Genomic DNA, 11,410 nt, shown 5'->3' with positions numbered 1-11,410 from the left:
TTTAAAACGGTTATGTTAGACTTTGCTACAATTTGTGAAGGAGTTTGTAAAGGACACCACACAACCCCCCCACCCCCCATTTTTCCACTCCTCACCCTCCCCTTGCACATCATGCTATGTGCGGAGAGGGGAAGGCAGCTGGTAACACACAGACTCTCTCCTCAGGGAGGCTTCGGGGAGCGGGGAGGCGGGGGAGGGAACCCCTTCACACACAGTGTGATGGCCCTGCCCCCCCACATCATTGCCGCGCCCCCCGACCCGTTTTGGCCACGCCCCCCCGCTCCAGCTCCCTACAGACCGCAGGTAGCGGTCAATTGCCTGTCAGCGCGCCGCCTGTCTGCAGTGCGGGCGCGCTGACTGAGGGAGCGGGGCCTTAGCCTAAGTATACGGTGCTCAACTGCAGCCAGAGATTCTGGGAAATGGTGACAATGTGTGCTCATTTGCATGTAATTTCCCAGAATCCCTGGCGGCAGTGTTTTGCTGGGGATATGTCTCTGACTCTTCCCTCACATTTAGTTCTTCCCCCGCCAGAGTTTGTGGCCTGGCCAGATTCAGAAGAAAATACTCTCTCTCCAGAATTCTCCTGCTTTTTTCCATCTCCGTTGTCAGGAAACTCTATACCAGTCTGACAGTGATTAACTGGTGTTTCTAATGAGGCAATACAATCAGAGACCGGTCCTTTCCTCTCACTCAGACTAACAACATGTCTGCTTACTCTGGGATGAATGGCTAATCTCTCTAAGCAACTATGAGAGGTGCCAGCTACAGATGTGGGGGGGGGGCCTTCAAATGTGCTGTGCCATTTTGTGACAAATTTTCTTTACCTTTTGGATGTGTGCAACTTTTTTTTTTTTCAAAACTTCACATTGCTCACTAATTCACACCAAATAAAACCAACAACATTTTCACCAGATTACCAAGAATTTTAGCTGATCTTTCCACTTTTCACCATAAATTTAATAGAACCAACTGTGTTGCTGGACCACATTCCCGTCCCTGAGGCACACTGCCGTCCCTGAAGCACACTGCCGTCCCCGAGGCACACTGCCGTCCCCGAGGCACACTGCCGTCCCCGAGGCACACTGCCGTCCCCGAGGCACACTGCCGTCCCCGAGGCACACTGCCGTCCCTGAAGCACACTGCCGTCCCCGAGGCACACTGCCGTGCCCGAGGCACACTGCCATCCCCGAGGCACACTCCCGTCCCCGAGGCACACTGCCGTCCCCGAGGCACACTGCCGTGCCCGAGGCACACTGCCGTCCCCGAGGCACACTGCCATCCCCGAGGCACACTCCCATCCCCGAGGCACACTGCCGTCCCGAGGCACACTGCTGTCCCCGAGGCACACTCCCATCCCCGAGGCACACTGCCGTGCCCGAGGCACACTGCCGTCCCGAGGCACACTGCCATCCCCGAGGCACACTCCCGTCCCCGAGGCACACTCCCGTCCCCGAGGCACACTGCCATCCCCGAGGCACACTCCCGTCCCCGAGGCACACTGCCATCCCCGAGGCACACTCCCGTCCCCGAGGCACACTGCCGTGCCCGAGGCATACTGCCGTCCCCGAGGCACACTGCCGTGCCCGAGGCACACTGCCGTCCCCGAGGCACACTGCCGTCCCCGAGGCACACTGCCGTCCCGAGGCACACTGCTGTCCCACAATCAACTGCCTCCTTACCTTTTGTTTCAACATTGTTAGCTTCCATGAGCAGGGCATTATTACCTTCTGTACCTGTTTGCGCTTGTTGTCCTTATTTGTATGTCATTATGTCATTGATGACACTCTATACCCCCATTGTACCGCGCTGTGGAATATGTTGGCGCTTTACAAATGAACGATAATAATAATAAACAAATGAGAATTATGGACCCACAAACATTCAGAGCTCAGCTCCCTCCTTAGGGGTTAAATTATATACATATACTGTATACATATATATACACACATATATACAGGAGCAGTAATTCGGGATGATTTTGGTAAAACAATCCCCACAGTCCACATGTGGATTTTTGGTCAAAAACTGCCCGGATGGCCACTTCGCATATAAAGAATTTACCCCTTAACTCTTACAACACACGGGCCAGCTCCCTGCTGGAGTTCTGTTCTCCTGTGCCTTCGAAAGCCAGCTTCCTTTTGGTCTCACTTCAAATCTAAGTAGGCTATTGGCTTCTGGTGCTCTGATCCCTATTAATCTTCTTCAATTTATGCCTCTGGGTTTATAAAGCAGAATGGCTTGGGTAGGGGGATAACAGCCGCCAGTAGAATACTGGTATTTGAATAAGGATTAAGGAGAACATCCCAACGCTATAGGAAACAAAGCGTGGAACGAGACATGTTGCAATGATGTATAATACAGTTTCAACAGCTCCTTAGTTTTTCTCTCAACTATTTTAATGCTCTGATGCTTTGGTAAAGCAACTCAGCTGAACGCAAGTTCCCACTTTCTTCCCGAGTTGTTCTTCTGCTAACCCCACTTTTCACGCAGCTGCTGCCTGCACAACTCCACATGGCCTTGCAGGCTCGTGCTCTTCTCCGAGTTTATCAGCTTTCTCATAAGGTACTTGGCACCAGTTTTTATAAGGCAAGGAGGGGACAGGCAGGTGGTGCCCTGTAGTTTGTTCACCAGTCTGTAGAGGTCCTTAAACAGGTGGTACCTTGTAATCTTCCTCATGTTGGTGGGGATGTCCTGCTTTTCACAAAGCCCTTCAAAGTAGACCATGGTGTAGTCCTCAACGGTATCCTTCTCTCCTTCCACCTCCAGGTCTCTCTGCAGCACGGCCATCGCAGCACTGAAGAGATTATGTGGGTCTCTCCAAGGAAAGCTGCTCAAGTCACTGGTTCTCCACTGTTTGTACATTTCGCTGCTCCTCCTGGTCCACACCATGATGACCTTCCCTTTCCGCTGTGTGACCAGCTCCCGCTTTTGGTAAAACCATGGCAACATCCCAATCTGGCTGACTGTGTTCGTATCCCAGAGGTCCAGAATGACCTCGCAACCCAGGATGCTTTGCAGGAAGTCGGCGAAGGCCGAGATGAGAACCTTGTACTCATCGGAATCTGGGGAGTACACCAGGAGCACCGTATGTCTCCAAAGGGGAGCTGTGAGGAGAGAAGATACGTGTCAACGGAGAGGTATCGGCGGCATCTAGTTTGCACAGCAGGAGCTCAGCACAAGGCTAATCTTAGTACATGAGGTACAATGCAAATGAGTGATCTGACGCATGTGGCCATACATATGCATACAATATACGTCCTAGACTTTCCAATCCATGGACAGGGAGTCCATGATTAAGAAGAAAGTGCCATTTAAAAATAAAAAAAAACCGGGGGTGTGCACACGCGTTATAAGTGAAACTTCTGCGTGTTTTGACACTCAAAATATGCCATAAATATCATAAACATGAAAGTACAATTTGATTGATAAAATACAGTGAAGTTTGATTGTGATGGCGCGTGTTCGGGACATACCCCTTATACTTGTGTGTGATATATTTATATGTATGTATATATATATAGTAGATGGTGCAGAACAATAGGCACACCGTCTGGTTGAAACAATGTGGGTGCAAATCCTGTATGGTATAGAATAGGCGATACGATACCGTTTGAAGACGAATATCAGAGGCAGCACACCAGGTAGGTGGTCAAAAGAAATTTGTATTAACAAGACATCTTATCCAACGTTTCGGTCCTCGTGCGGGACCTTTCTCAAGGTTGACCGCATGAGGACCGAAACGTTGGAGAAGATGTCTTGTTAATACAAATTTCTTTTGGCCAACTACCTGGAGTGCTGCCTCTGATATTCGTCTTCAAACGGTATCGTATTACACACACACACAACACACAACACACATCACACAACACACAACACACACACCATAAAGAGTAATCAGGGTTAGTCATGTCAGGCTGAACTATTAACCCATTGGCGACCCATCCAACAACTGAAAAAAAGTGTGTGTGTGTGTGTGTGTGTGTGTGTGTGTGTGTGTGTGTGTGTGTGTGTGTGTGTGTGTGTGTGTGTGTGTGTGTGTGTGTGTGTGTGTGTGTGTGTGTGTGTGTGTGTCGAGCACGCGCATTCTAAATTAAACTTCTTTGTGTTTTGTCACTGAAATAGTTTTTTGGTTTTGATGTTTTTGATTGAATGAAAGACTTGAGAGTATAATTACAATTTCAGTGACGCAACAGAAAGAAGTTTCACTTAAAACGTGCGTCCTCGCCACACACGCCCTTTTCTTTCCCCCTCTCTATATGTTTCTTTTAGCCTACAATAAGGACTCCCTGAATTATTATATTACTTTAATAATATCTACCTGAAATATATCTAGAATCCAAGCTGTTAAGAGATGTTGGGCCATATCTACTAAGTGGGTTAAGCAATAAGGCGCATTACGGCTCATTCTGATGAATGGTCGGTAAGGCGCCTTAAGACTTGGCAGTATCTCCCATTACTCCATCTTGGTTATAATAGGGTGCATAAAAATAAGGGGGTACATGTTCTCACCTGTGAATATTTTCAGAATCATTTGGTAGCATAGAGCCAGGAGGATAACCAGTGTGAAAACTACCAGGAATGAGGAAAGTAACACAAGGCCCAGATGTCTGTGAGAAACTGCGAGAAACGATAAAGAAAAACTGTCAATAAGTCTTTAGTTTTATATATATATATATATATATATATATATATATATATATATCATATACTAATTACAGGGGTGCGCAAGATTATTCTGGGGGGGCACGGACATCACCTACCTTTCCTTGGCAACGCGGCATCAAATGACGCTGCAGGGTCATGTCATGTGTGTGGTGCCATAGCAACGCGTGTCAAATGATGCCGCAGGGGTCACGTGACATGATGTCACTTGACCCCGGGCGTCATTTGACTCTGGATATTGGGTAAGGGGTGGGGGCGCAAGCATAGGGGCTGGCAGGCAGGGGGGGCGCAGCACAGAAAGTTAGCGCGCCCCCGTACTAATATACCCTGAATTGAATTGCCAATGAGGTATAACTCCCTCCAGTAGCAATGGGGGTAGCAATCCTCACCAAACGGTTTTTTATTTTCATGCTACTTTCAGATTAACACCCTGAATTACTGTATTTATCTAACACATTGGCATGCAACTTTTTATGAATTGAGGAACCATTTCAAAGTGTATTGTGAGGCAGCATAATCCCAGCCTGCCTATCTCCAGTCTAAGTACATTATTATTTTTGAAATAAACCAACATATTTATAATCCCCAAATCAATGACTACATATCCTGAAACATAAAAAAAAAATTGAGAAATATTAGGGTGTCGCAAAAAGTGACCTGTTCATCATCACCCATTTGTTCTCATGAAACCCCTGATACATTTCTGAGGAACCTCCCTGAAAACCCCTTATGTAGGAAGTTTCAGAATAGAGCAGTTTGTGGTATGGTTTAAAGCAGCAAAACATGTGAAATTGTATTGATTATTATTATTGTATTGTAAACTGTATATATTAGTGACGTGCTTGGGGGTTAGAGGTTACCCCTTGTTCCCGTGCACCATATCATTTACTTTCCATACGGATTTGGTTGTGGAGTGCTACCTAGCCCACATACTTTTTTTATGTGAAATTGTATGTTTTTTAAAAATCAGTTCTCTAGTATTAGATAATAGTGACTGTTTAAAAAAATTTTTTAATTCAACTCAATGTCATCGTTAATGAGTTTTGAGTTTTAAAGCATCCTTTGATTGCTATAGCAGGTTATAACCACCTCCCCAGCAGTGCAAGATCTTTGCAACACTTTCCTGTTTGGGATCATTTGTTGCCAATGTTCCCAGCAGTTTGAGCTGCAAACTGTTACAATAGATCATGTTACCTTAGTAATATAAAGATATATTGTAGCGGCTGAGTTACACTGACTGAAGGATGGATTGAAACTGAAAGGCGGCCATTATGTTAGGCACACAACCAGTGTTTTGACAGATTTATAACAGGATCACCAAACGATTGCCAGCTTAGGTAAGGATATGCTTTACATATACAAATAAGGAACAAAAGGGAAAAAGTAGTATAGCTGCTTTATTAATACGTTACATGAAAGAAAAGAAAGAAAGCACTTACAGTCTGGACAGAAGAGATGTTTATATGCAAACCGGACATCTGATCGCCAAACCTGTCGGGACAAGCATACCGTAGGTATTATTGGAGGCAGGGACATGGAAGGGAATGTATTGCTATCTGCCTCAGGAAGGTGTATTGGGCTTTATTTAAAAATGACCCTGCACAAGCTTCCCTTCAGTTCAGCATTTAGGGAGTTTACTTTTAAGAATGAAACCTAAAAACAAACAGAAACCCAGTGTATATCACTTTCACTTTATTTATATTCACTTCACTATATTTATTTATATATGTTTTTGTTTTCCTGAACTTTTGTAGCAAACAAGCAAAAAATATCTTATTGCTCGTCATGTAAATATATAGATATATTTTTTAAAATAACGAAACAATATAAAATATTGCATCTATGTAGTGACGGCTTGCAAAAATGCCAGAGGGGTGCTTAGATTGTGGGGTGTTTTTGGACTGCGAAACCTTGATATGCTGCCTGTATGGGTTTAGTTTGCAGTGTGAGAGCTCAGAGCTGTGGGTTGCATGTATATCATTCTGTTGTTCCCCCTGATGTAGGTGAAATGGAAGCAGCCAAGACATTAACAGGTAGACGAACAACAGGAAAAAGGAAGTCCTCACCTGCACACAGCTGCCTATGCGTGGGAGAGGCAGGGCTACATCCATCCCCTGTGGACTGGTGTCATTTAACTGTAAGAACAAGATAACTCAGTGAACTGAACGGCTCAGTTATCATCTTTTCCTTACACAGGTCTTGCCAACGTGCTACTAAGTAGACATGGGCAAATGTTTTCCAAAAGTACTTGGATACATTTTCAAGGAAATATTGTTACATTTTCACAAAAGCTTCCGTTGCTGGAAAAAAACTAGAAAAAAGTCGCCATTTCCCCCAGGAATTTAGCAGAAAATGTCAGTATATAATGCGCCAATGCTTATCAACTTGTATTGTTTGGCGAATTTTGGCAGGTCTTGCAGATTTATCCAAACAATGTCGCTGAAAAATGGCAAAGTCTCAGCTGGGCGATGGATACATTTTACCCAAATCTCACAGACCTACAAGTATGTTTCATTTATTATTTAAAGTTGGACTTGGCAGGCGTTTGATTTCCCCTGGCAGCGCCTTTTAGTGTGATGTCACTGTGTGATGTCACTGTGTGATGTCACTCTGTGATGTCACTGTGTGATCAGCAAGCGCTTGTACAGCCAGTGTCCTCTCTCCCCACTTCCCCTTATCTTTATTGTCTCTCTGATAAGGACGGGGTGGGATAAGGGGAAAGAAAACACTTGATTGACAAACACTTCCCCATTCAGGGGCCCCTAAGGAATTCAACTGGCCACCTATGTGGGATTGCTGCTTCAAAGCTGCACCTTGCTCCTCCTGTCTCATCTTACCCGTGTGATATTAAAAACAGGTGACTGGGGGTCACAGTGTCCCGTGCTCTGGTTTACTTTGCATGTTGTCGCACTGAAGGAGCCGGGGACAAGTGAGAAGATGCTGAGAAGAACTTGAAAGAATTGTGTTTTCACAGTCACATTCCAGTCGGGGTCTGTCAATAAATAACAGACAACACCCATCATTAACATTATGTGAAACAAAACCTTTGCACGGATTGGGGGATAAGCGGCATTCTTCATATTACGGTTAGATATTCAGTTTTCCATTCCATACACTGAGGCCACAAGTACAAACACTATATGCTGTAAGCTTTGTCACTCACTCATTGGGACAGGCCCAGAGGGGGAAATGTTACTTGCCTGGCAGCAGAATATTTGACATTTTTTTATCATGTAATAATAATGAATTATTACAAAGCCTTGGCAGTGTAAGCAGCGCTAACAGGGGACAATTAATGCCTGACTCATGAGTAGTGCGATAAAATACAAAGAAAGGCAGGCACACTCAGAGAAGGCAGTCACACTCACTCTGAGAAGGCAGTCACACTCACTCTGAGAAGGCAGTCACACTCACTCCAAGAAGACAGGCACACTCACAGAGAAGGCAGGCACACTCACAGAGAAGGCAGGCACACTCACAGAGAAGGCAGGCACACTCACAGAGAAGGCAGGCACACTCACAGAGAAGGGAGGCACACTCACAGAGAAGGGAGGCACACTCACAGAGAAGGGAGGCACACTTACACTCACAGAGAAAGCAAGCACCCTCAGAGAAGGCAGGCACACTCAGAGAAGGCAGTCCTTGGACCACAACAGCGGTCAAAAGAGAGGGTTACTGTGATCTTAATATAAATACTGTAGGTATCTGTTGGCATCATACCTTTTATTTCAGGACATTTTATATAGCTCCTGTTCATGATGGTGAACTGCAAAGAAACCAACATAACAAGGTCGCGTGAGAGATACACGTCATCAACACCCCAACAACTACCACTGGTCTTTCACCAATACAGGGACACATATATAAGGGAGAAGTAGTGGGTTGCCAATGCATGCACTTGTCTTTGAAGATGCAAACCCTACTGTTAACCCTTTGTGGTATTGGGCTTGATGGTATTAGAACTAAAGTAGTCCAAATTGACCTGTAGTGGGGTACTCTGACTTGCTGGTCTGGGGGTCTGTTGATTCATGCTACTATTCTGTTTTGAGTGGTCTAGTTTCCTTCTTTACACCACACATGTACACACATGTAAAGTCACCCACATGGCTATGTGAGTAGATAGTGTTTTTCTTACCTTAAAACAGAGATTTGGGTTCTTGTCCACGTCGTCAATTGTATAATGCTACATGGATAGTTAATGAAGAAAGACATTTCATCAATGGTGAATGAGTAATGTAACATACGGTTATACCAACTATAATTATTCAGTTCTAGGGGGTAAATAGTTATCAAAAAAGCCTCAAGAAATCACAGAATTGTCTAACAAAAAGTACATTAAAATAACCAAGATTTTGGGATGTGTAGTCTCATTTAAACCATTAAGAAGTGTGTACTCCACAATAAAGTTTATTTAGTGTTTAAATCCGGCTACAGCATTTCCAGTCCATGTGTATCTCTTGTATTCATTAAGGAACGGATAATAACCAGGCTTTGTGGTGTGCTCCAGAAAATAACACCCTTTCTGTAGCATTCGGTATTAGCCGAACATTCTCGGTGCAACCAGAACTGTTCCGTACCGATTCGTCCTCCTGGACGGTGGCCTCGGGTATTGTTAGGCACGTGCCCTTGCGTTTCTCACAGAGAGAGGCTGAGGTCGCCACCACCGGACACGGAGAGGTCAGCTCCATCCACATCTGATTTTTGGCGTGAGAGGATCGGTCTGTGATCTGCCAGAAACCGGAGTTATCTGGAAGAGGATGCGAAAGCATTGAAAATGTTGGATGCAAAATATACACCAGCTGCCTATAGATCAGGGGTGCACAACACCTCCACAGGCCAGGTTTTAAGGCTATCCCAGCTTCAGCACAGGTGGCTCAAGCCTCTGATTGAGCCACCTGTGCTGAAGCAGGGCTATCCTTAAACCCTGACCTGTTTGGGGGCTTGAGGACTGGAGTTGAGCCCCCCTGCACTAACATTGAACTCCCCATTTTGGACTGGTCAACACCACCTATTGGGACTCTCCTTTGCACATATACATCTTCTGTATACTTTAGCATTCTCTATATTACTTTATTGTCTGTCCCCTTTCTATATTTGTTATTGTTAGATTGTATCACTATTCATATTTGTGTGTGTTTAGCCGGGGGGGATTCCTTTGTTCCCCGGAGACGTGTTCATATATTAGATGAGTGCCGATTTATTGCATATAGTATTCACGACCAATAAATGACCCCGGTTCACAATGTGGAAGAGAAAGCGCTGTGTTTACGAGTTGGAGACTTGTCACTTACAGGCATCTGGATTTGCGTCAAAGGGGCAGATCTGATTCCGTCTGGCGTCCCGGTAAAGGTAGTAAACCTATGGAAAAAAGGACAGGTTACAGAGCTCTGACAGGAATGAAATGGTTTATGGTGGGGGGTTTTCTTGCCTTGCTAAGGTTAATTCTATTTCACAGATACATTGTAACGACGTTGTACCATTGCTGATGTTCCGAGTTGTTAAGCAACAAAGGCTATTTTTTGACCTATGAAAGGCAGCTTATTTATTTATAAAATGTTTTACCAGGAAGTAATACATTGAGAGTTACCTCTCGTTTTCAAGTATGTGCGGGTCACAGAGTTATAACAATACATGGTTACATTAAATGGACAGAGTTATACAGTATTTCATGGTCAGTTAGAGTTGGAAAATTGGGTGCAGGGGATAAAAGGGCTGGTGAGTTTCAGATTGAATTACAGCAACAAACGGCTCACGCCCTTTGGCTGCCCTTCACCTGCGCCAACGGCTGTGCGCCTTTGGGGCAACGCAGATGTAGACTGAAGGGGTTCAGATTGACTGCAGCTGTGATTTCAGAGTCCCTTTGTCCTCAAGGGCATTAGCTTTCCAGAGGGTGGGGCTGACAAAACACAGCAGTAAGCAAACGCAGAGATTAACCCTTAGCCCGCTGCTTATGTGCAAAGGTTATTGATTGCTGTTCTCAGGATGTGTAGGTGTGACATATACAAACTGCAGTTAAAGGTGCAGACCAAGCAATATCCTACATGTGTGTGTTTTTTTTAATAAATCAGTTCTGTACTGTGAGAAAATACTTGTAGCATTTTTTTATAAACAACTCTGAATTACGTTTTGAACGTATTACAAATGCAACAAGCCTTTTTTGTATCTATAGCAACCATTTACAGTCACTAGTCATTTAGTGAACCCCCGAGCCAAATCTTCGCAGATCGACCGCAGGAGAACAGATCAATCGGCAACTTAGCTAATTACTTATCAGTGTGGATTGTATTGATCCACATATTAGAGGGAAAAAAATAAAATGACAGCTTAGACTGCTGTTTAATGTGGATAAAGATAACATTATAATGAAGGCCCATTCGGAACCGCGCAATGCTACGTATGCACACTATGTTTCTGATGGGAGAGTTCCTAGGAGACGGTTTTCACATTTTTGGCAAAGAGCAACAGGTGTATGGGGCTTATTCAAATAAAAAAAGAATAGTCACCTCAATGCACAAGCAAGGGGCAAGGTATTCATACTGCAGGATGGCTTTCTGGGAAACGTTAAACTGCAAGAACGAAAGACAAACATCGTTAATATGTAACTGGCCGCGCTTTAAGTGGCTTAGATCACATGGACTTTTGAGTTCCTATCATTCTTAAAGCAGCCATCCCCACCAGGAGTCTGTATGCGCTTAGCTAATGCAATGCTAGTATCCGCCCCGGGCATTTCCTGCTCTTGGAAAAAAAA

The 11,410-nt window shown here is 44.7% G+C and overlaps 1 protein-coding gene across 1 annotated transcript in view; it reads right to left on the bottom strand.

Annotated features, from left to right (window-relative positions):
* The window catches only part of IL17RE (interleukin 17 receptor E), a 58,355-nt gene that overhangs the window by 3,677 nt on the left and 43,268 nt on the right, over window positions 1–11,410 (bottom strand). The window contains exons 7-16 of the mRNA XM_075574401.1: window positions 11,166–11,228; window positions 9,954–10,020; window positions 9,240–9,409; window positions 8,798–8,845; window positions 8,383–8,428; window positions 7,500–7,654; window positions 6,729–6,797; window positions 6,102–6,153; window positions 4,510–4,617; window positions 1–3,104 (exon numbers count right to left, since the gene is read on the bottom strand). The exon at window positions 1–3,104 is cut by the window's left edge and continues 3,677 nt beyond it. Of these exons, the coding sequence (XP_075430516.1) occupies window positions 2,470–3,104; window positions 4,510–4,617; window positions 6,102–6,153; window positions 6,729–6,797; window positions 7,500–7,654; window positions 8,383–8,428; window positions 8,798–8,845; window positions 9,240–9,409; window positions 9,954–10,020; window positions 11,166–11,228 (1,413 nt within the window). The 3' untranslated portion in view covers window positions 1–2,469. The remainder of the gene's footprint in view (window positions 3,105–4,509; window positions 4,618–6,101; window positions 6,154–6,728; window positions 6,798–7,499; window positions 7,655–8,382; window positions 8,429–8,797; window positions 8,846–9,239; window positions 9,410–9,953; window positions 10,021–11,165; window positions 11,229–11,410) is intronic.

Source organism: Ascaphus truei, chromosome 17, assembly GCF_040206685.1.
Source record: "Ascaphus truei isolate aAscTru1 chromosome 17, aAscTru1.hap1, whole genome shotgun sequence".
Taxonomy (NCBI): Eukaryota; Metazoa; Chordata; class Amphibia; order Anura; family Ascaphidae; genus Ascaphus; species Ascaphus truei.
The sequence above is the reverse complement of the archived record's forward strand: the minus strand, read 5'-3'. Positions and strand labels throughout refer to the sequence as shown.